At 43.5% G+C, this 26,206-nt stretch overlaps 1 protein-coding gene across 1 annotated transcript in view; it reads right to left on the reverse strand.

Annotated features, from left to right (window-relative positions):
* Myo6 (myosin VI) overlaps window positions 1–26,206 on the reverse strand; it is a 235,266-nt gene that overhangs the window by 42,418 nt on the left and 166,642 nt on the right. The window contains exons 12-18 of the mRNA XM_045160127.1: window positions 22,961–23,105; window positions 13,250–13,407; window positions 10,549–10,640; window positions 8,741–8,813; window positions 7,720–7,847; window positions 2,009–2,104; window positions 1,548–1,721 (exon numbers count right to left, since the gene is read on the reverse strand). Coding sequence (XP_045016062.1) covers window positions 1,548–1,721; window positions 2,009–2,104; window positions 7,720–7,847; window positions 8,741–8,813; window positions 10,549–10,640; window positions 13,250–13,407; window positions 22,961–23,105 — 866 coding nt within the window. The remainder of the gene's footprint in view (window positions 1–1,547; window positions 1,722–2,008; window positions 2,105–7,719; window positions 7,848–8,740; window positions 8,814–10,548; window positions 10,641–13,249; window positions 13,408–22,960; window positions 23,106–26,206) is intronic.

Consider the following 26,206-nt stretch of genomic DNA (forward strand, 5'->3'; position numbering starts at 1 on the left):
ATTTATATAATGTATTACATTTATTGATTTGCATGTGTTGAATCATCCCTGCATCTCTGGGATAAAGTCTACTTGGTCAGGGTGAATGATCTTTCTGATATATTCTTGTATTCTGTTTGCCAATATTTTGTTGAGAATTTTTGCATCTACGCTCATGAGTGTGATTGGTCTGTAATTTTCTTTTTTTGTTCTATCTTTGTCTGGCTAAAGGTGCTTACTTACAAATCCTAATGGGCAGGGCTTGATTTCCTAGTACCCACATAAAGCCAGATACACAAAGGGGTACATGTGTCTGGAGTTTATGTACAGTGGCAGGAGGTCCTGGCACTCCCATACTCTCTCAAATAAATAAGTTTTTAAAGAAATATGATTTTATTAACTTAGATATTTAATGTCTTTCTTTCTTTTCTTTTTCTTTTTTTCTTTCTTTCTTTCTTTTTTTTTTTTTGGAGAGAGAGATTTCACTCACATAACTTAGGTATCTGAGACAAGGGAAGAACTCCTTTTCTCTATCTGCCCAGGGCTGGGATTATAGATATTATATAACCACACCTACCCTAGGACCGATTTTAATACAAAAGGGATTGAGGTTTATACAAGTAGTTTAATAGCAGTCTGACATATAAACATTATTTCTAATTACATCATTTTAATATGTAATTAATATTTAAAGTATGCATTTCAAACGGCGAACATGGAATTTTATTGAGAATATAAAGAGAAATTAAATTTATTCCTGTTTTATGTATTAAATTCCTTGACAATTAAACATTTAATTTTTTTCTACTTTACTCAGTAATATAAATTAGTATTATTCCATTCCTAAAACACACATTATAGAAATTCCTTGTCACATTTCAAAGGATAAATTCCTAAGCCAAAAATTTTTAGTTATTGTTTGACGTTAGATTAGCAAGTTTTGCTATATTTGAGAACTTATCTTTTATAAAGGTTAGCAAAAGCTTTAATCCAACCTAGTATAATATGCATGCCCATAACGCCACTGAGAAAACACACTGAAAATGAATTGCAAGCTGAACCACAAACTCAAGATGGGTTTTTGTAACAAGGCAGCCATACTATCAAGAGCAGTCCATGAAAGCAATCATTTACCTGAAGCCCCTGGCTGTGCCTGCTTTTCCTCTCTCAACTCAACTAGTCCTCTCTAGCCATCCCGAGCTGGACTACTCCAGCTAACACACAACTGCTGAAGAAGGAAGGAAACAGAAAACACGTGGGAAAGAGAAGGTATGGTCAAACAACAGTGTGTATAAGCAAGAACATTAGGAGAAGCAATCAAGTGTGGAGTGCACCAAGAAAGAACAGTCAGAAATTAAGAGCATTTCTCTGTATTCAATTTCAATTTCAAAAGCTACATTAATATCTTTTTTCTACAGTACCTTTTAAGTACTACAATGCCAAATCTTCTCTTAAAGCTCATTCATGGGATTTTAACTGTGATATATGTTACCCACTTTACAATATAAAACAATGTAGTTCATTTTAAATACAGTAAAAAATTTAATTAATTTGTTTAACACAAATACCTTAAACTTGTTTCCAACGCTGATAAAGCTAAGTTTTCCTGCTTTTTGTTTAGTATCTCTGTTGTTATTTGTGGATGATTCAAATAATGCCCGTATAAACTTATCTTTGGATTCACATATTAAGGATTCAAGAGACATATGTAATGCATCATTATTCTTCTCCACAAACTGAGTCTGAAAAATAAATCAAACAGAATGTTTCCATCTATATCATAATAAATATCCCTTACCTCAAGACTGTCTCACAGAGCTTTCTATAATAAATGTTCTGTGTCAGTACTTGGCATAGTCGCTGCTATAGTGCAGGAATTTAGCACCTCGAGAGTGACTAGTGTACAAAGATCTGAATTTTAATGTCATTTAATTGAAATCTAAATGCCTGCTCTAAGTAAGCTACAGGCTGCCATGGTGTGCAGTGCAGCTTCAACAACAGCCTCTCTCCTCAGGCACGTCACACTCACTGTTTCATAGCACACTGCCCCTGCAAAATGCCTGATGATGAAACCTTCGTCATCTCTGAGATTCCTATGAATTGCCAGCTTGGATTTCCTGGGAATCTGAAAAACAGTATGCACACAAGTTATTACATTATCAAAAATACTTTAAGTGGGGTTGGAGAGGTGGCCCAGTGAAGGGTCTTAACTGTAAAGCCCAAGGACCCGGGTTTGATTCTCTAATATCCATGTAAAACCAGATGCACAAAGTGGTTGGTGCCTGCTTCTGGCCTTCATTTGTAGTGTCTACAAGCCCTGACATGTGAGGTCTCTCTCTCTCTCCCTCCCTCCTTCCCTCTCCCTCTTTTCCCCTCCCTCTCTCTTCCTCTGTCTCTCTCTCTCATAAGTAAATAAATAATTTTTTTTTTTTTTTTTTGGTTTTTCAAGGTAGGGTCTCGCTCTAGCCCAGGCTGACCTGGAATTCACTATGTAGTCTCAGGGTGGCCTCGAACTCATGGTGATCCTCCTACCTCTGCCTCCCGAGTGCTGGGATTAAAGGCGTGTGCCACCACACCCAGCTCAAAATAAAGTATTTTTTAAAAAAAATACTTTAAATAATGTTCCTTTAGACAACATTATAGATCTAAAGTACATAAAATTATTAAGGAAACATTTATATTTTCCCCAATTGTACAGCATTTAAACATCTAATTTGCATCAAAGTAACAGTGAAATCTAATAGAGGCTTGGTTATAATCTCTTAGGGAAAAAAATAAGCATAAAACAAAAACACGTATTTATTTAGAAGCAAGGTAAACACAACTGAGCCCTGGTGAAACTCACTACCTACCCCAAAGCAGTGGTTCTCTATAGATATTCCTGCTTACTACAATCTCTCAGGGAACTTTAAACTTTTCAACCCACAGCATTTACCTCAGGCAACACTCATGGGCAGTCAGAGAAAAATAACTGAGATCAGCACAGGGACCTCTCCCATTTCAAAGCAACCATCCTAACAGTTTTACATAATGAGCCAGAAAGCATTTCAAAGGAAACTACATCATTTTAGGATGGCTCCATTCAATTACAGTACTTCATATCTGAGCTATTTAAAGTTTCCAAAATATTTTCACATATGTAGTCATATCCAAGTTCCAAAGTAATCTATGGTAAAGAAAGATAATCTCAATTAAAAATGAGAAAATGAGCTGGGGGTGGTAGTGCAAGCCTTTAATTCCATCACTCAGGAGGCAGAAGCAGGAGGATCACTGTGAGTCTGAGGCCAGCCTGAGACTACATAGTGAATTCCAGGCCAGCCTGGTCTAGAGTAAAACCCCTACCCCCGCCCCCCAAAAGAGAAAATGAAGACTTAGAGGCTAGCTCCTGATCAGAGAGCTCTTAGTGCTCAAGGATCTTCTCAGGCAAAGCAGAAACCCACAATTCAGACTGAAGACCCTCTTATTAAAATGCCTAGCCGGAATTTTGATAGGGATTGCATTAAATGTGTAGATTGCTTTAGGTAAGATTGCCATTTTCACGATATTGATTCTTCCAATCCAGGAACAAGGGATGTTTCTCCACTTTCTAGTGTCTTCTGCAATTTCTCGCTTGAGTGTTTTAAAGTTCTCATTGTAGAGATTCTTTACTTCCTTGGTTAGGTTTATTCCAAGGTATTTTATTTTTTTTGATGCAATTGTGAATGGAAGTGATTCTCTGATTTCATCCTCTGTGTGTTTGTTGTTAGCATATATGAAGGCTACTGATTTCTGTGTATTTATTTTGTATCCTGCTGTAGGTTTTGATCAGCTCTAACAGCTTGCTAGTAGAGTCTTTAGGGTCCTTTATGTATAGAATCATGTCATCTGCAAATAATGATAACTTGATTTCTTCCTTTCCAATTTGTATCCCTTTTATGTGTGTCTCTTGCCTTATTGCTATGGCTAAGACTTCCAAAACTATATTAAATAGAAGTGGGGACAGTGGACACCCTTGTCTTGTTACTGATTTTAGTGGAAAAGCTTCCAGTTTTTCCCCATTTAGTAATATGTTGGCTGTAGGCTTGTCATAAATAGCCTTTATTATATTGAGATATGTTCCTTCTATTCCCAGTCTCTGTAGGACTTTTATCATGAAGGGATGTTGGATTTTGTCAAATGCTTTCTCTGCATCTAATGAGATGATCATGTGATTTTTGTCCTTCAACCCGTTTATGTAATGTATTACATTTATAGATTTGCCATGGAAATAGAAAAAACAATACAAAAATTCATTTGGAATCACAAAAAACCTCGAATATCTAAAATAATACTGAGCAACAAAAAAGAGGCTGGTGGTGTCACCATACCTGATTTTAACCTATATTACAGAGCCATACTAACAAAAACAGCATGGTACTGGCACAAAAACAGACATGTAGATCAGTGGAACAAAATAGAGGACCCAGATGTAAGCCCAAGTAGCTATAGCCACCTGATATTCGATAAAAATGCCAAAAATACTCATTGGAGAAGAGACAGCCTCTTCAGCAAATGGTGTTTTGAAAACTGGATAAATATCTGCAGAAGGATGAAAATAGATTCTTCTCTCTCACCATGCACAAGAATTAAGTCCAAATGGATTAAAGACCTTAACATCAGACCGGAAACTTTGAAACTGCTAGAGGAAAAAGTAGGGGAAACCCTTCAACATATTGGTCTTGGCAAAGACTTTCTGAATACAACCCCAATTGCTCAGGCAATAAAACCACAGATTAACCACTGGGACCTAATGAAATTACAAAGATTTTGCACCGCAAAGGACACAGTGAAAAAAGCAAAGAGGCAACCTACAGAATGGGAAAACATCTTCGCCAGCTATATATCTGATAGAGGATTAATATCTAGGATATACAAAGAACTCAAAAAGTTAAATAATAAGGAATCAAACAAGCCAATCAAAAAAATGGGCTATGGAGCTAAATAGAGAGTTCTCAAAGGAAGAAATACGAATGGCATATAAGCATCTAAAAAAATGTTCTACGTCACTAGTCATCAGGGAAATGCAGATTAAAACTACATTGAGATTCCATCTCACTCCTGTCAGATTGGCCACCATCATGAAAACAAATGATCATAAATGTTGGCGGGGATGTGGAAAAAAAGGAACCCTTCTGCACTGCTGGTGGGAATGCAATCTGGTCCAGCCATTGTGGAAAACAGCGTGGAGGTTCCTAAAACAGCTAGAGATTGATCTACCATATGACCCAGCTATAGCGCTCCTCGGCATATATCCAAAGAACTCATCTAATTTCCTTAGAAGTACATGCTCAACCATGTTTATTGCTGCTCAATTTATAATAGCTGGGAAATGGAACCAGCCTAGATGTCCCTCAACAGATGAGTGGATAATGAAGATGTGGTACTTTTATACAATGGAGTTCTACTCAGCGGTAAAGAAAAATGAAGTTATGAAATTTGCAGAAAAATGGATGGACCTGGAAAGTATTATACTAAGTCAGGTAACCCAGGCCCAGAAAGCCAAGCGCCACATGTTCTCTCTCATATGTGGATCCTAGCTACAGATGACTGGGCTTCTGCGTGAGAATGAAAATACTTAGTAGCAGAGGCCAGTAAGTTGAAAAGGAGACATAAAGGGTGGAGAAAGGAAGGGAGGAGGATACTTAATAGGTTGATATTGTATATATGTAATTACAATGATTGTAATGGGGAGGTAATATGATGGAGAATGGAATTTCAAACGGGAAAGTGTGGGGGTGGGGAGGGAGGGAATTACCATGGGATATATTTTATAATCATGGAAAATGTTAATAAAAATTAAAAAATAAAATAAAATAAAATGCCTAGCCGGCCTCTTCCTCACATGCCATACAAGCATGTCACCTGCCTCTCACTATCCATCTGAAGCTAATACTAATATTTAAAATAAAATAATTCATGTAAAAGCACTTGAATAATGCTGTGTTCCATGAGTGACAATTATACTTAGTTCCAAAGAAATACAAGAAAATGAATGGCCTACAATGTACTTTCCTTTTAAGTTACCTACATCTCAGACCCTGGTCACAATTCTGTTGACTAGTGATCAGAACCCTAACTAAAGGAAACCATGAATTTATAGGCAATCATAACAAAGACCAGTAAACTATGAATAACAGTACTAGTGTACAGCTACAATTTTTTTAAGTTTTTTTTTAATTAATTTATTTATTTATTTGAGAGCGACAGATACAAAGAGAAAGACAGATAGAGGGAGTGAGAGAGAATGGGCGCACCAGGGCTTCCAGCCTCTGCAAATGAACTCCAGACGCATGCGCCCCCTTGTGCATCTGGCTAACGTGGGACCTGGGGAACCAAGCCTCGAACTGGGGTCCTTAGGCTTCACAGGCAAGCGCTTAACCGCTAAGCCATCTCTCCAGCCCCAGCTACAATTTTAACATAAATTTTGTTCAGGATATATATTGCTTTGGTTCTATTTCCACTGAAGTAATAAAAGCAGGTTTCAGCCTGAGCCAGAGTGAGTCCCTACCTCAAGAATTAAAAAAAAATTAAAAACACAGGTTTCACAATATAAGAAATATTTGAGAAACAAGAGAACTGTAAGTCAGTGGAAGGGTGGTTCTGGGATTCCAGATCCTTGAAAAAGTTAGTGTAATTACATCAACTTTTCAAGTCCACTGAATCTCTTTTTCTGCCAATGTTTTTCTGTCAAATTTTTAAGTTGGGTTTAGCATTCTCTCTCTTTTTTGTTTTTAATGTATTAGCAGGGTTTCAAGTAGCACTTGGTGCAGGTGTACACTGTGACTTTGTTAGTGATGAGTGGAAATACAAATATTTGTTCACTTAAGCTCCTAGGCCCGTCAAAGCAACAACTACTGGACTGTTTTACAAGACACAGTAAGGAAGGCATATGCCTGCCAGCACACTAATTCAACCTGGAATAGGCAACTCTAAGCAGCTTTTCAGGGTTTTTTTTTCCTCTATGTTCTTTTGGGGAGTGGTGGGGAGACTAATGGTGCCATTATTTATAAGATGAGGTGGCACCTATCCTCATGGCCGCCACCTTCAGTGTGAGTTCCTCTCTGGGAGTCTTTTACACTCAAAACTCCTGGGAAAGACTCCAAAATGGCTAACCAATCACTTTGTAGAGACACATGAAGCAGCAAGTCTTAGGTGAAATGAACTTTCATCAAGAGAAAAGGCTCCTAAAAAAAAAAAAAAAGAGCCGGGTATGGTGGTCACAGTGTACACCTGCACCAAGTGCTACTTGAAACCCTGCTAATACATTAAAAACAATCACAGCACTTGGGAGGCAGAGGTAGGAGGATCACTGTGAGTTCGAGGCCACCCTGAGACTACATAGTGAATTCCAGGTCAGCCTGGACTAGAGTGGAACCTTACCTAAAAAAAAAAAAAAAAGACAAACTCTCACTTCATAGCCCAGGCTGGCCTCAAACTTAAGGCAATCCTGCTGCCTCGGCCTCCAAAGTGTTGGAATTACAGACCTGAGCCATCATATACTGCTAAAGGTTCTTGATTATCATATATATTTATCAGCAAATACATGTACACACACACACACATTTTATGCCATCTATAGAAGATGCCGTGCTGGATATATAACCAAGTTGCTTTAAGCCTTAATTAATTTATAATTCTAGTTACCTAATAATACCTGATACCCAATGCATCTATGTCAGGCCTCTCTCTAATACACTCTCAATGTTAGAACTGCAAACTCACAGTGAGTCGGAAGTGGTCCTTGTGCTTCTGGTGAACAGCAGATGTAAAGTGCTGGTCACTTGGCTGTGGAAGGCGGTTTTCTTCATCCAAAATATCTAGTATTCCCACTAATTTCACTTCAATTAAATCTATTCCAAAATAGCAGAACATTCATGGTAGGGTAAAAATACTTTGAAGATAATCAGAACAATATACTAATCACAAATTTCAAGGATAGCTGGAAATGATAAAGTAGATAATTATGAAGATACAATAATCAAAGATTACTAAGAGCTGATGGGAATACTGTTTCAAATATGGCCATTTGTTAGATGATAATATTGGGGTGTTTATTGCTAGTTTTTGTTTTGTTTTGTTTTTTCAAGGTAGGGTCTCACTGTAACCCAGGCTGACCTGGAATTCACTATGTAGTAGCTTCAGGGCAGCCTCAAATTCACAGTGATCCTCCTACCTCTTCTGCCTCCCAAGTGCTGGGAGTGAAGGTGTGTGCCACCACACCTGGCTAGAGAGTATCATTTTAATAGAGGTTTAAAAAAGAATCCAATAAAGACAGTGAGCAACGTAATAAGTACTCCATATGCAAGCTATAAAGATGGGTGATGGACCCAGATGACATATGTATTCAAGATGAAATAAAACGACAGAAGTTTTGATGCAGACCTTTTTAATATAAATAAAACTTCACAATTTTTGGTAATTTTTGGTAACAATGTTTTTATACTCCTTCCTCTCTTTTTGATTGGCTTTCCTACCTAGCAGAAGTAACAATAAAATTTAAACTTTTTAAATATGGTACTAATAAAAAATGTTGGATAAGTCAGAGTGCTAGGACTCAGAAAGACAAATAAAGATTCTCATTGCATTGATATGAAAAAAATACTTCTGGGAAAACAAGTAGTGAAGGAGGAACACACTGAACAGAGCTGGAGCAAGCATCTTCTGAGAGACGCTGGAGGAGATGGAAGTGGAACAAAGATCACCAGATGGTGAGGAGTTCCAAAGAGGGACTAAAAATACATACCTATGCAGTCCTGATTATCCACATAATGCACTTCATTAACACCTAAGCCTTCTTTCTGATAGAGTTCTTGCTCCTATAAATGAAGTAAGTACAGTCATAGGCATGGAAATACTGTGCAATATAAAATGGAGCTGATGATCTGTACCATTTCTAATCCTAATATTTATTAGTTAAATGCAAACATTTATAACAACTAGTATTGCCTTAAATGACATTCTGAAGACAGAATAAATTTTGAATAGTTATACATAAGCACTGAAACTAAGGAAATACCAGTTAACAGCAAATGAGCTCAGATAGTATATAGCAATATAATATAGTCAATTTGGAAGATATATATATATACACATACATATGTATATACACACACACACACACACATATACACATACTGATCCTCTAGATGTACATCTAGTATCTTCTTAGAATAGAATAGAATAATTTTAAAATTCTTAAAGAATTTTATCATATGGGTAACTTAAGTTAATGTGTTCTAATATCTTGTCTCGGTGTATATATATTTTTTCCATGAGCTATACTAGAAAAGCTTCCTGACAATTTAGATCTGAATACAATGCGAATTTGAAATGTGCATTGATACTTAAAAGACTGTAATAGAAGTAACCATTAATCAAGACAGTGCACCCTCTTTACATCCTATTTCTAAAGACTGCTGATGGCTAGGTTGGCATGGAAGAATGACACACTATATAGTTTCACAGTAATAGAACTAATGTAGGAAGCTATCTTACTGAGAAGTACTTTTCACTCAATTGTTTATGCCACAACAGTTTTGACTATAGTCTGTAAGTAAAACATATAACATCTGAAATGTGCTGAAGAACTCACAAACACAACCAGTACACTAGGAAAGACAGATGGAATAGGAAAGAAAACATAGCATTTTTCAGCCCTAATTCAGTGAACAACAAAACTTTGGGGACAGCTTTTGCCCATAAGTGTGGGCCAGCACTGAGGAAGGAAGACTGGGCCTGCAAATGCCACTAAATGTCCTAGGATTGCTTTCTTCTACATCAATAAATAAAAGGCTAAAAATTAGTGCAGCTCTCTGGTCCCTTTGTCTCTAATATCTTCAATGATAGAAACATATTTCAAATAGTACAAAGAAGGAAAGTCAAAAGTATTACTAGAAAATATTGGAGAATTCAAATTTAAGGAGAAAAATAACAAGTATAAATCAAAGCCACTTTATTTTCAGTGCGCTGTACAGACTATAAAGTAACTGGCCTAGTGTTGGCATTCTAAGTGTCACCATGATATGAGTATTTACTGCAGGCAAAGCAGTCAGTTTTTCACTGGATCAACAATGGTGGTGAGCTAAGAGTAGGCCACTCAAAAGCAGGAACAGTCCACAGGTAAAAAGGTTTGGAAAGGCTGTCCAGAGGCACTTGAGCAAGCCACCACTTGCAATCTCCTGAGCTGGTCTCTTTCTATTGCATAGAGAAGGAAGTTGGTGGCAGAGCAAGCTGAAGCAGAACTGAGAAGGGAGGAGAGGCCCAGGGTGGGGATGAGAATAGAAAGTTGTTGAATAGTAACAGAAAGAGACAATTAGAAGCAATCAGAGCAATCAACTGAACCTGAGGCCTAATGGAAGTCACTAGTGACAAACAACTAATGCTCACTTCCAGAGGCTCCTATAGGTTATTGGGTCCCAACCTTTAGCTGATGCAATAACACCACTGCTGGCACTTCTGGCTGTACCATCACTCAAGTGTGCAGCATCAGTCTCTTTCTTGGACCCTTCAATAGCCTAATCCAGATCTTAAATCTGTATCAGTGTTAATTACCTCCTTCAGAATCCTTTCATTAAAAAACTGTTGAAGTTTTTCATTGCAATAGTTGATGCAAAATTGTTCAAAACTGTTATGCTCAAAGTACTCTGAAAACATAAAATCAGAACAATGTTAATACCACCAAATCAACCTCACATAAGTTATCTTAGATAAAATGTTACAGTATAATGACTTAAAATTAGGTTCACAAAATATGTAAAATTATTCTATGTTCCACAAATGGTCTTAAAGATAAATTTTATTAGGCACTAAAATTAAGTATTAAAAACACCTTGCTATAAATGACAAAAAAATGATGTCAGATGAGATAAATGTTTTAGAATTAAAAAGGGGGGAGAACATGTGAGCTATTTTAAAATAATATTTGAAAGCACAGCTATTAAAGCACAAAACAACTTAAGATGCAAGTGCTTCAGGAGATTGCTCTCTGTTAGCAAAATGTCTGTTGAATAGCAAAATGCTATTTATTCTAAATGAAGAAATTATATTGTGTTATATCTAAGACCCACAGGGCTCTAAAACTTGACACTCTGTGTTTGTGTATGACAAACTAAAACTGGTGTAGACCAGGAAACAAATCTCTATGGCTTGGGAAATCTTATCAGTAATGGGAGTTTATTTGATTGTCTTTTTAAAAAGGTAAGCATTAATTTAAAATTTTTAAAATATGTGACACATCAAAACAAAACTGTGTCCCTATAAAATTGCAAATGTTCATATCTTCCCTCCTCACTTTTGAGCCAGGATTGTCCTGCCTACAGTGATGCAGCTCATAGGAAGCCATCATATTTGCTTCAAGATTTTGACAGCACAATCATTCAGAGCCCAGCAGTCTTCCAGGGTTGGCGGCTCATTTAATTTCCAGATGGAGAGCTCCAGTTGTTCACAATCACTTACCTTGGTATATATTAGACAGAAAGTGAACAGTAAGAAGCTATCTCTTAACAAGTTTCACTAACAGTGTATTTATGCATGTAGTACTGAAGGTGACTTTTATGTTAGGTCACCACAAACCCAGCTCTGCATCTTTGTCAATGATCTCAGTGACTTACTATCTTTATTACTAGCACACAAAAGTTTATATTTATTTCAGATGCACAGATTTAAGAGTATAGAGACATAGTAACTGTGGCACTTTTCAATCAACATGTTTTGATTTTAGTATCAATCAATTTACAAGTTCTATTATGAAATGCAGATATAAATATAACTGGAAAATATATCAAGTGAAAGATATGGGAAAACAGGCCAGTGAAAGAGACTGAGTTAAAAGGGGGGGAGGATGAATTAAAATTCAAGATATTCTGAATTAAGACATATGAAAAACTATTTTTTTGGATAATGCACATCCAGAAGCCAAAGAGTGTTACTAGAAAATTTTCAGTGCCAGGGATGGGATATCTTCCAGTGAGTTGTTGACCAGGGAGGTCCCTGTTGCCTCTAAAACATTACAGGCTATTGCCAAGGCCCTTGGTTTCCAGGAAACAGATGGTAAGACCCCATTGCTGAAAATTTCATATGCCTGGGCAGCAGGGTCACTGAAAAATCAAGCTGGGGCTGAGATGAAAACCTCCTCCCTATAGACCAGCCGACTGAAAACTGGAAAAAGCTGCCCTGCATGTAGCCCTATAGGAGACAGGAATCATCAGTGCTGAAAACAGTGGACACCACAAGCCTCAAGTTTGGCCAGCCAGGCCAAATAAGCCAAAGAGTGTGATAGTGGCATGTCTGTTATGGGGGAAGCGAACTGCTCTTTAATTGGACTAGAGAACTGCTCTATGGGAAGGAATACATGCCTGCTACTGAAAACCTAATCAAAAACGTATGGTGGGGGAGGTCATGAACATTAGGAGTGTAATGCCTGCTCTTGTCTGGTTAAATGCATATATTATGCCCACCAAACTGCCCAGCAAGCACTTTATCTAATGTTCATACCGATATATTAATGCTACTCTCACTTTTGGTTAGAGAAGCTTCTCTTTTCAGATGGAGGTGACCACTGGGATGACTCAAAAGGCACTACAGTGCTGAGAAGATGTGACAGAGGAATGGTCACCACTGAAAAATCTCTATCACACCTTCCAAGGCTCAGGACCCATTGTGGAAGAGGTGGCGGAAAGAATGTAAGAACCAAAGGAAGAGTAGGACTGATTACAATGCAACCATCCAGACAGAAACTGGCCTTGAAATCCACGACCTCGCAGTGCCTAGCACTACCTTCACAAGACCCTCATAATAGTAGGAAAAGATGATCGCCATCAAAAAAAAGCAAAACTAATGGAGAAAGGGAGGGGATATGATGGAGTGTGGATTTGTGAAAGGGAATATAGGTGAGGGGAGAAAGTTTTCATGTTTTATTAAGTATGGAAGCTGTCAATAAAATAAATAAATTATTTCTGTCAAGCATATGGTCACAGCAAATTTTTTAAAAAGCCAATACAATGGGTGGTTTTTTTTGTTGTTGTTGTTTGCTTTGTTTTGTTAGGTCTCACTCTAACCCAGACTGACCTGGAGTTTACCATGTAGTCTCAAGCAGGCCTTGAACTCATGGCAATCCTCCTTCCTCTGCCTCCCAAACACTGGGATTAAAGGTGTGTACCATCATGCCCAGCTAATACAAGACTTTATTAAAAAATTTTTCATCTATGTAGAAACAATGAAGAAAATGTAAATTAACCAAAGAAATCATCCTTACCAAAACCAGCAATATCCAGGACACCAATAAAATACGAGGAAGTTTCAAAAGGAAAGCACTGATTTACTCTATTGACCACGTGATCAAAAAGATGGCTATAGACTGTCTTTGCCAGCGCGTCACGAGCATTGTTGGCTTGCTCCACTTTCAGTGGGACCCTATTTAAACAGAGAGAGACAGAAGAAACAAGGATGGAATGAAAGTTCCAAAAAGGAAAGAAGCAATGGAAGTTCCTTACGGAAGTTCTTTATGGCAGCACAGTCTGAAAGTAATGCCAGCCACATAAAGTCGAATTATCTAAGATTGTTCTTGGCTATGAAGAACAAATACTTACCATGCACCTTGTTGAATAGACAGAACACATGACCATAATATCAGGAAGAAAAAATGATGACATCAAAATAAAAGAGAAGCTGGGCATGATGGCATGTGCCTTTAATCCCAACACTCAGGAGGCAAAGGTAGGTGGATGGCTGTGAGTTCGAGGCCACCCTGAGACTACATAGTTAATTCCAGGTCAACCTGGACCAGAGTGAGACCCTACCTCTAAAAAACAAACAAAAAAATTAAAAAATAAGAGAGACTGAGAGCCAGAAGGGGTATGACGGAGTTGCAAAGGGGAAAGTAGGGGCAGGGAATTGTCTATAATTATGAAAGTTATCAATAAAAAAATTGAAAAATAGGCCTGGAGAGATGGCTTAGCGGTTAACGCTTGCCTGTGAAGCCTAAGGACCCCGGTTCAAGGCTCTCTTCCCCAGGACCCATGTTAGCCAGATGTCAAGGGGTGCATGCATCTGGAGTTCATTTGCAGTGGCTGGAGGCCCTGGCGCACCCATTCTCTCTCTTTCTCTCTCTCTCTCTCTCTCTCTCTTTCTCTCGCCCACTGTCCCTCTCAAACAAATAAGTAAAAATAAACAAAAAAAATTGAAAACCAAAAAAAATGAAAAATAGAAAAACCAAGTAGGAAAAAACTGAGTAGAAAACTAAAACTAAAAAAATTATCTGAAATTACATCAAAATAGATTATTAAGTAAAAAAACTTTTTATTTATTTATTTATTTGAGAGAGTGAGAGAGAATGGGCACACCAGGGCCTTCAGCCCCTGCAAACAAACTTCAGACCCATGTGCCACTTTGTGCATCTGGCTTATGTGGTTCTTGGGGAATTGAACCTGGGTCCTTTGACTTTGCAGGCAAACACAGCAACCACTAAGCCATCTCTCCAGCCCAAGTAAAAGAACTTTTGCCTTGAAAAATCATCTTACTCTTAATTTACACCTAGTTTGACATGCTAAATATATTTTAAACTATTCAGAAAAATAATCTTCCTTTTGGCTTTTTTCCCCAAGACATTTCTTAGGTGTGAGACAAATTTCATTTAGTTTAAGATAACTTCAAAGCTTGGGAATTTAATGACCTTACTTAAGAAAGTACTGACATCTTACAACTTGAATTGTGCAGCTCCACCGTAACTACATGGGACACTAGCATTAGCTGCTGCATGTGCAGACATGAGCTGTTACTCAACACTACTTATCACTATAAAGAAGAATTTCCAAACAGTGTGCTGAATCTTCACTTCATAATAAGCACTGGGCACTATGTGGGCACCAAAACAAAATAAACAAAAGTTAATTTTTTTTAGTCACACTAAAAGTCATTCAGGTATACAGAGTGTGATGGCACAAACCAAAAATTTGAGTACTCAGAAACCTATGACAGGATGATTGGGAGTTGCTATAATTTTCAGTAGTCATAGTCACAGTATTCAAGTCACTCTGATCTCACAATCCTGTCTAATTTTCATGGACACAGCATGAAGAAAACAGGTGACGTGACTTTGTGGCAGCATGGGGTAGGGAAAGGAGGAAGAAGTACCTGAAGACTACTCAGCCAGGATCATCCGTGGAACCTTCTTTATAGTAAGAATAATTCAGAATTAGCTTAACAAAATGCCAGGTTAAGCATACCTTTCTAAAATTTCAAAAGGGTAAGTTGTAGCAAATTTGAAAGAAAACAAAAGCTTTATAAAAATCTCTCCAGAAGGCACAGTGCACACACTTGTGGTCTAGTTACTAAAGGTAAAGGCATACAATTACTTGAGCTAGCCTGGCCAACATAGCAAGTAGTGGTCTCTTAAAAATAAACATAAAGCCAGGTGTGGTGGTGCACACCTTTAATCCCAGCACTCAGAAGGCAAAGGGATCACCCACCATGAGTTTGAGGTCACCCTGAGACTACACAGTGCATTCCAGGTCAGCCTGGGCCAGAGTGAGACCATACCTCGAAAAACAAAAAAACAAAGAATAAACTAATCAAAATTTAGTCAAGCATGGTAACATACGCCTTTAATCCCAGCAGTCAGGAGGCAGATGTAGGAGGATCGCTGTGAATTCCAGGCCACCCTGAGACTCCATAATGAATTCCAGGTCAGCCTCGGCTAGAGTGAGACCCTACCTCAAAATAATAATAATTATAAAAATAATAATCAAAAATTTTAAATTTAATCAAGGACTGAGGATACATCTTGCAAAGAGGTAGAGTGTTTTCTAAGCATGCACAAAGCCCTGGGTAAAATCCTCAGCACTGGGGGCTGGAGAGATGGCTTAGCAGTTAAGCACTCTCTGTGAAGCCTAAGGACCCTGGTTCAAGGCTTGATTCCCTAGGACCCACATTAGCCAGATGCACAAGGGGGCACACACATCTGGAGTTCATTTGCAGTGGCTGGAAGCCCAGGTGTGCCCATTCTCTCTCACTCACTCTTAAATAAATAAATAAAAATTTTAAAAAAATTTAAATCCCCAGCACTATAAAACTAATTAAGTAATTATAGAATATCAATAAAAAACTATTCTCACTTATTATTATGTCACTGGTATATGTATATATGTATATTTTTCAAAGCAGAGTCTCATTCTAGCCCAAGCTGATCTGGAACTCACTCTGTAGGCCAAACTGGCTTTGAGCTCACAGAGAAGTGCTGGGATTAAAGACATGCACCACCATGCCCAGCTTGTTTTGGTTTTTCTAGATAGTCTTTCTATGTAGCCCAGGCCAGCCTCAATCTTGAAACCATCTTCCTGCCTCAGCTTCTGGAGGGTTGAGATTCCAGACTTGTGCCACTATGCCTGGCTTTGATATTATTGTTGTCGTTGATGTTTTGTTTCGTTTTTCGAGGTAAGGTCTCAATCTGGTCCAGGCTGACCTGAAATTAACTATGTAGTCTCAAGATGACATCAAACTCATGGCAGTCCTCCTACCTCTGCCTCCTGAGTACTGGAATTAAAGGATTGTGCCACCACGGCCAGCTTTCTTTGTTTCTAATAGTTGAATATTTTTCTGAAATAAGTCACTAGAGCTCACAAGCAATCATATTTAGAAAGAGACAGAAGATCTAACATTTCACTCGAAAAATGAAGATCTTACATTACAGAATCTAATATTGGTAACACTAAATATGATATTTTTTCCACATTACCCAAAACCAAAATGCCTAAGACATGTGACACAGAGCCACGCCTGCGAGCACACCAGGCATTCTGAGATCATGTGACACTGAGACACGCCTGCGAGCACACCAGGCACTCTGAGCTCACGTGACACCGAGACACGCCTGCAAGCACACCAGGCACTCTGAGCTCACGTGACAGCGAGACACGCCTGCGAGCACACCAGGCACTCTGAGCACATGTGACATTGAGACACGCCTGCGAGCACACCAGGCACTCTGAGCTCACGTGACACCGAGACACGCCTGCGAGCACACCAGGCACTCTGAGCTCACGTGACACCGAGACACGCCTGCGAGCACACCCGGCACTCTGAGCACATGTGACATTGAGACCCGCCTGCGAGCACACCCGGCACTCTGAGCTCACGTGACACCGAGACACACCTGCGAGCACACCAGGCACTCTGAGCTCACGTGACACCGAGACACGCCTGCGAGCACACCCGGCACTCTGAGCTCACGTGACACCGAGACACGCCTGCGAGCACACCCGGCACCCTGAGCTCACGTGACACTGAGACACGCCTGCGAGCACACCAGGCACTCTGAGCTCACGTGACAGCGAGACACGCCTGCGAGCACACCCGGCACTCTGAGCTCACGTGACACTGAGACACGCCTGCGAACACACAAGGCACTCTGAGCTCACGTGACAGCGAGACACGCCTGCGAGCACACCAGGCACTCTGAACTCACGTGACACCGAGACACGCCTGCGAGCACACCCGGCACCCTGAGCTCACGTGACACTGAGACACGCCTGCGAGCACACCAGGCACTCTGAGCTCACGTGACAGCGAGACACGCCTGCGAGCACACCAGGCACTCTGAGCTCACGTGACACCGAGACACGCCTGCGAGCACACCCGGCACCCTGAGCTCACGTGACACTGAGACACGCCTGCGAGCACACCAGGCACTCTGAGCTCACGTGACAGCGAGACACGCCTGCGAGCACACCCGGCACTCTGAGCTCACGTGACACTGAGACACGCCTGCGAACACACAAGGCACTCTGAGCTCACGTGACAGCGAGACACGCCTGCGAGCACACCAGGCACTCTGAACTCACGTGACACTGAGACACGCCTGCGAGCACACCAGGCACTCTGAGCTCACGTGACACTGAGACACGCCTGCAAACACACAAGGCACTCTGAGCTCACGTGACACTGAGACACGCCTGCGAGCACACCAGGCCCTCTGAGATCATGTGACACCGAGACACGCCTGCGAGCACACCAGGCACTCTGAGCTCACGTGACAGCGAGACACGCCTGCAAGCACACCAGGCACTCTGAGCACATGTGACATTGAGACACGCCTGCGAGCACACCCGGCACTCTGAGCTCACGTGACACCGAGACACGCCTGCGAGCACACCAGGCACTCTGAGCTCACGTGACACCGAGACACGCCTGCGAGCACACTAGGCACTCTGAGCTCACGTGACATTGAGACATGCCTGCAAGCACACCAAGCACTCTGAGCTCACGTGACAGCGAGACACGCCTGCAAGCACACCAGGCACTCTGAGCTCACGTGACAGCGAGACATGCCTGCGAGCACACCAGGCACTCTGAGCTCACGTGACACCGAGACACGCCTGCGAGCACACCAGGCACTCTGAGCTCACGTGACAGCGAGACACGCCTGCAAGCACACCAGGCACTCTGAGCTCACGTGACAGTGAGACATGCCTGCGAGCACACCAGGCACTCTGAGCTCACGTGACACTGACACACGCCTGCGAGCACACTAGGCACTCTGAGCTCACGTGACACCGAGACACGCCTGCGAGCACACCAGGCACTCTGAGCTCACGTGACACTGACACACGCCTGCGAGCACACTAGGCACTCTGAGCTCACGTGACACCGAGACACGCCTGCGAGCACACCAGGCACTCTGAGCTCACGTGACAGCGAGACATGCCTGCGAGCACACCAGGCACTCTGAGCTCACGTGACACTGACACACGCCTGCGAGCACACTAGGCACTCTGAGCTCACGTGACACTGAGACACGCCTGCGAGCACACCCAGCACTCTGAGCACACGTGACACCGAGACACGCCTGCGAGCACACCAGGCACTCTGAGCTCACGTGACACCGAGACACACCTGCGAGCACACCCGGCACTCTGAGCTCACGTGACACCGAGACACACCTGCGAGCACACCAGGCACTCTGAGCTCACGTGACACTGAGACACGCCTGCGAGCACACCAGGCACTCTGAGCTCACGTGACAGCGAGACACGCCTGCGAGCACACCCGGCACTCTGAGCTCACGTGACACTGAGACACGCCTGCGAACACACAAGGCACTCTGAGCTCACGTGACACCGAGACACGCCTGCAAACACACAAGGCACTCTGAGCTCACGTGACAGCGAGACACGCCTGCGAGCACACCAGGCACTCTGAACTCACGTGACACTGAGACACGCCTGCGAGCACACCAGGCACTCTGAGCTCACGTGACACTGAGACACGCCTGCAAACACACAAGGCACTCTGAGCTCACGTGACACTGAGACACGCCTGCGAGCACACCAGGCCCTCTGAGATCATGTGACACCGAGACACGCCTGCGAGCACACCAGGCACTCTGAGCTCACGTGACAGCGAGACACGCCTGCAAGCACACCAGGCACTCTGAGCACATGTGACATTGAGACCCGCCTGCGAGCACACCCGGCACTCTGAGCTCACGTGACACCGAGACACGCCTGCGAGCACACCAGGCACTCTGAGCTCACGTGACACCGAGACACGCCTGCGAGCACACTAGGCACTCTGAGCTCACGTGACATTGAGACATGCCTGCAAGCACACCAAGCACTCTGAGCTCACGTGACAGCGAGACACGCCTGCAAGCACACCAGGCACTCTGAGCTCACGTGACAGCGAGACATGCCTGCGAGCACACCAGGCACTCTGAGCTCACGTGACACTGACACACGCCTGCGAGCACACTAGGCACTCTGAGCTCACGTGACACTGAGACACGCCTGCGAGCACACCCGGCACTCTGAGCACACGTGACACCGAGACACGCCTGCGAGCACACCAGGCCCTCTGAGATCATGTGACACCGAGACACGCCTGCGAGCACACCAGGCACTCTGAGCTCACGTGACAGCGAGACACGCCTGCAAGCACACCAGGCACTCTGAGCACATGTGACAGTGAGACCCGCCTGCGAGCACACCCGGCACTCTGAGCTCACGTGACACCGAGACACGCCTGCGAGCACACCAGGCACTCTGAGCTCACGTGACACCGAGACACGCCTGCGAGCACACTAGGCACTCTGAGCTCACGTGACACCGAGACACGCCTGCAAACACACAAGGCACTCTGAGCTCACGTGACAGCGAGACACGCCTGCGAGCACACCAGGCACTCTGAACTCACGTGACACTGAGACACGCCTGCGAGCACACCAGGCACTCTGAGCTCACGTGACACTGAGACACGCCTGCAAACACACAAGGCACTCTGAGCTCACGTGACACTGAGACACGCCTGCGAGCACACCAGGCACTCTGAGATCATGTGACACCGAGACACGCCTGCGAGCACACCAGGCACTCTGAGCTCACGTGACAGCGAGACACGCCTGCAAGCACACCAGGCACTCTGAGCACATGTGACATTGAGACCCGCCTGCGAGCACACCCGGCACTCTGAGCTCACGTGACACCGAGACACGCCTGCGAGCACACCAGGCACTCTGAGCTCACGTGACACCGAGACACGCCTGCGAGCACACTAGGCACTCTGAGCTCACGTGACATTGAGACATGCCTGCAAGCACACCAAGCACTCTGAGCTCACGTGACAGCGAGACACGCCTGCAAGCACACCAGGCACTCTGAGCTCACGTGACAGCGAGACATGCCTGCGAGCACACCAGGCACTCTGAGCTCACGTGACACTGACACACGCCTGCGAGCACACTAGGCACTCTGAGCTCACGTGACACCGAGACACGCCTGCGAGCACACCCGGCACTCTGAGCACACGTGACACCGAGACACGCCTGCGAGCACACCAGGCCCTCTGAGATCATGTGACACCGAGACACGCCTGCGAGCACACCAGGCACTCTGAGCTCACGTGACAGCGAGACACGCCTGCAAGCACACCAGGCACTCTGAGCACATGTGACATTGAGACCCGCCTGCGAGCACACCCGGCACTCTGAGCTCACGTGACACCGAGACACGCCTGCGAGCACACCAGGCACTCTGAGCTCACGTGACACCGAGACACGCCTGCGAGCACACTAGGCACTCTGAGCTCACGTGACATTGAGACATGCCTGCAAGCACACCAGGCACTCTGAGCTCACGTGACAGCGAGACACGCCTGCAAGCACACCAGGCACTCTGAGCTCACGTGACAGCGAGACATGCCTGCGAGCACACCAGGCACTCTGAGCTCACGTGACACTGACACACGCCTGCGAGCACACTAGGCACTCTGAGCTCACGTGACACTGAGACACGCCTGCGAGCACACCCGGCACTCTGAGCACACGTGACACCGAGACACGCCTGCGAGCACACCAGGCCCTCTGAGATCATGTGACACCGAGACACGCCTGCGAGCACACCCGGCACTCTGAGCACACGTGACACCGAGACACGCCTGCGAGCACACCAGGCACTCTGAGCTCACGTGACACCGAGACATGCCTGCGAGCACACCCGGCACTCTGAGCTCACGTGACACCGAGACACGCCTGCGAGCACACCCGGCACTCTGAGCTCACGTGACACCGAGACACACCTGCGAGCACACCAGGCACTCTGAGCTCACGTGACACTGAGACACGCCTGCGAGCACACCAGGCACTCTGAGCTCACGTGACAGCGAGACACGCCTGCGAGCACACCCGGCACTCTGAGCTCACGTGACACTGAGACACGCCTGCGAACACACAAGGCACTCTGAGCTCACGTGACACCGAGACACGCCTGCAAACACACAAGGCACTCTGAGCTCACGTTACAGCGAGACACGCCTGCGAGCACACCAGGCACTCTGAACTCACGTGACACTGAGACACGCCTGCGAGCACACCAGGCACTCTGAGCTCACGTGACACTGAGACACGCCTGCAAACACACAAGGCACTCTGAGCTCACGTGACACTGAGACACGCCTGCGAGCACACCAGGCACTCTGAACTCACGTGACACTGAGACACGCCTGCGAACACACAAGGCACTCTGAGCTCACGTGACACCGAGACACGCCTGCAAACACACAAGGCACTCTGAGCTCACGTGACAGCGAGACATGCCTGCGAACACACAAGGCACTCTGAGCTCACGTGACACCGAGACACGCCTGCGAGCACACCATGCACTCTGAGCTCACGTGACACCGAGACATGCCTGCGAGCACACCAGGTACACTGAGCTCACGTGACACTGACACACGCCTGTGAGCACACCAGGCACTCTGAGATCACGTGACACTGAGACATGCCTGCGAGCACACCAGGCACTCTGAGCTCACGTGACACCGAGACACGCCTGTGAGCACACCAGGCACTCTGAGCTCACGTGACACTGACACACGCCTGCGAGCACACCAGGCACTCTGAGCTCACGTGACACTGAGACATGACTGTGAGCACACCATGCACACTGTGGACCCTTCCCTGCAGATTTTAGGGACCCTGACTATGGCCTTGTTTCCTGAACATTTTGTAGTTTCCTCTAACTGTAGATTCACAAGCATAGGGGTAAGTTCTGTTTGCTGAATATTCTGACCAATTAGTCCTACCTACATGTCTTAGTACAAACCATTTTCATGGAAAACCACTTTAATTAAAAGAAAAATGATCTATTGCCCAAAACTGTCAAGTATTAATCTAGATGTTCAACTCATTTTTATCATAGTTGTGCAAAAGGAAACCTCTTATATGAATTCTAAACTTGTGTCACACAGAACATCTTCAAGAGCAACTTTAAGCTACACAAATCCTCATTTATTTATTTGGTGTATTATGGCAGTCCGAAACGCAGAGCTGTTGTCTATCAAGAAGAGGTTTCAAAAAATTACAATAAAAAGAATGAATGCTGTATAAGATTGTCCTTAAATTTCAGTCTTCTAAAAAAATCATTTTCTTTGACAAACTTGAAGGCAGGGTTTTTGCAGAGCAAGGTTAGGCACTTACTTTATAACGGTCCCTTTGGTGCCCCCTGCTGTCGTGAGCATGACTCTGGTGGTTAAACTTACACGAAGATCATCTTGGTCCAAGCCCAGTAACTCAGCACAGTATTCCAAGGATGGAGTAGATTTATTTTTCAGATTACAGCCACCTAATGAAGATATGTTTCCATTTCAAGTTAACATTACATAAACTAGGTCCTCAAGATCTATTCCTTAGACCTTTCTTCACTTCAGTAATACGTGGAATAAGATGAGGCTTCACAAATCCAGCTCACTGGTCTCCATCTTGGTTCTGGCTCAACATCTAACACCAAGTTCAACAGGAGACCCTGACTCAACACATACTTCCAATCTTCAGCCTTATTTTCCATTAAAATGCTTATAAAAGGGCTGAAGAGATGGCTTAGCAGTTAAGGCACTTGCCTGCAAAGCCAAAGCATCCAGGTTCAACTCTTCAGGGCCCACATAAGCCAGATGCACAAGGTGGTACATGTGTCTGCAGTTTGTTTGCAGCCACTGGAGATCCTGACATGCCCATTCTCTCTCTACCTACCTCTTTCTCTCTTTCCTTCCCTTCCTTTCTCTCAAATAAATAAATAAAATATGTATTTTAAAAGAATTTTAAAAAGTACTGAGACTTTTTTCTGTGCAAGTTGTTAGAAGATCTCAAAACTGAACACTCTAGAGTAGGCAAAGCTCACTTCTAATTAGAAGGAATAGTCCCTGTAGCTGACCACTTCATCTGCAACAAAATTTTGAAAGGTAAGGCAAATACATGCCATGACCCAGTGCTCTTCAACTAACTGACCAACTGTGTGACATTTATGATGTCCCATGTGTCTCCATGGGCCACCTCAGAGCAGTAACAGGAGGTGTGAAGGTGCCACTTACCACTTCTAACCTTTCCAAAGTGCATGTTATTCTGCACTTAAAATCATTTTGTATATTACTTAGAATCTCCCACATGTTCCCTTCATATAAAAATGAGAAACATGCTTACACTATACAGAAAATAAATTTTCTAATTCCTCTTTCAAATCATAAAAATAGGGCCAGAGAGATGTATTAATGTTTAAGGTGCTTGCCTGAAAAGCCTAAAGACCTAAGTTCCCAGTATCCACATAAGCCAGAAGCACAATGTGGCGAGTACATCTGGGGTTTGTTTGCAGTGGCAAGAGGCTCTGGTGTGCCCATCCTCCCTTTCCTTCTTTCTCTCTCTCTCTTCCTCTCTCCCTCCCTCCCTCTCTCTTTCTCAAATAAATAAATAAATTTTTGAAAATTCACAAAAGGGCTGGAGGGATGGCTTAGCAGTTAAGGCATTTGCCTGCAAAGCCAAAGGACTCAGGTTCAATTCCCCAGGACCCACGTTAGCCAGATGCACAAGGGGCACACGCATCTGGAGTTCATTTCCAGCTGATGGAGGCCCTGGCATGCCCATTCTCTCTCTCCCTCTTTTTCTGTCAAATAAATAAATAAAAATAAAATATTTTTTAAAAATTCACAAGAATACTTGTTTGAAATTTTTCATTTTATTTTTTATATAAGGAGAGGGAGGAAGGAAAAACAAAGGAGAATGAGAATGGGTGTGTCAGGGCTTCCTGCCACTGCAAATAAACTTCATATGCATGCCACTTTGTACATCTGGTTTTATGTGGGGACTGGAGAATTGCAAGCAAGTATCTTTAACCACTGAACTATCTCCTAGTCCAAATGTTTTATTTTAAAAAGGAATAATCTGTATTTTTATTGGATTACTTGCAGCACTTATGGTGGTTACCATCTGCCTCAAACAAGTATTCATTTTGTAAGTAGTTAGCTTGTTTGCTTCTCTTCACAACATAAAGTAGGAAGGAACTAAAGCCAGGTGTGGTGGCGCACGCCTTTAATCCCAGCACTTGGGAGGCAGAGGTAGGAGGACTGCCATGAGTTCAAAGTCACCCTGAGACTACATAGTGAATTCCTGGTCAGCCTGGGCCAGAGTGAGACCATACCTCGAAAAACCAAAAAAATAAATAAAAATAATGTAGGGGGCTGGAGAGATGGCTTAGTGGTTAAGCGCTTGCCTGTGAAGCCTAAGGACCCTGGTTCGAGGCTCGGTTCCCCAGGTCCCACGTTAGCTAGATGCACAAGGGGGCGCACGCATCTGGAGTTCGTTTGCAGAGGCTGGAAGCCCTGGCGTGCCTATTCTCTCTCTCTCCCTCTATCTGTCTTTCTCTCTGTGTCTGTCGCTCTCAAATAAATAAATAAAAATTAAAAAAAAAATAATGTAGGAACTACTATTACTCCTCTACTGTGCTCATGCTCCAGGCCACACTGACTTCACCAACACGTGCTTGTGCACCAGGCTTCTGTGTGTGACAATACTGACTTCATGACCTCAAAGGACATTACATTTGAAGGTCATTAAACACTATTTTATTCTGCTCATTCACTGATCACAAAGTTTAGTAGTCTAAAGGCAACATGCTCCTGAGTGACATAGCCATGGGCAGAACCAGGCTCTCACATCTCCAAACTCATTACTAACCATATACATTACTTCTGCACAGCTTCCAGTTCTGTAGAGTGAGCTGACATCTTCTGTCTCTTGGTTTGATAATGTTTCAATCATGGCTCTGATTATAAAGGATCTTACATAGAGCAGACAACTGTTTTCCTTTTGACAATGCTGGGGGACCAACTCAGAGCCTCAAGAAGTAGTAGGCAAATTGGGCATGGTGGTGCATACCTCTAGGAGGTGCAGGCAGGAAGAACAGGGTACAGAGTAAACTAAAACATCACCCTAGACTGGGCATGGTGGCACATGCCTTTAATCCCATGACTTTGAGGCCACCCTGAGACTGCATAGTGAATTCCAGGTCAGCCTGGGCTAGAGTGAGACACTACCTTGAATAAACAAAAAAATAAAATAGTCACCCTAGAGGATACAGTGAGGTAAAATCATCCTAGGATACCTAGTGAGTTCAAGGCAGGCCACAGACACAGGAAGGAAAGAAGGATAGGGGAAGGAGGGAAGAAGAGGAAGGAAAGGGAAAAAAAGAAATGCTGCCCTGGCACAGAGCTATAAAACAGACTTTCTCCTTCCCCTACATGCATGCCACCACTAAATGCTGTGCTTGAAAACCCTCATGGATTATGAAGCCTGGGCTCAGAGAGCATCAGGGATCAGACACAAAACCTTCACTGGTTTTGATACTGTGTGGAGTTTCAGGTTCTTCGTAAATCACCCTTGGTGTGAAATCCCAACACA

Source organism: Jaculus jaculus, chromosome 10 (assembly GCF_020740685.1).
Source record: "Jaculus jaculus isolate mJacJac1 chromosome 10, mJacJac1.mat.Y.cur, whole genome shotgun sequence".
In the NCBI taxonomy this organism is placed as follows: domain Eukaryota; kingdom Metazoa; phylum Chordata; class Mammalia; order Rodentia; family Dipodidae; genus Jaculus; species Jaculus jaculus.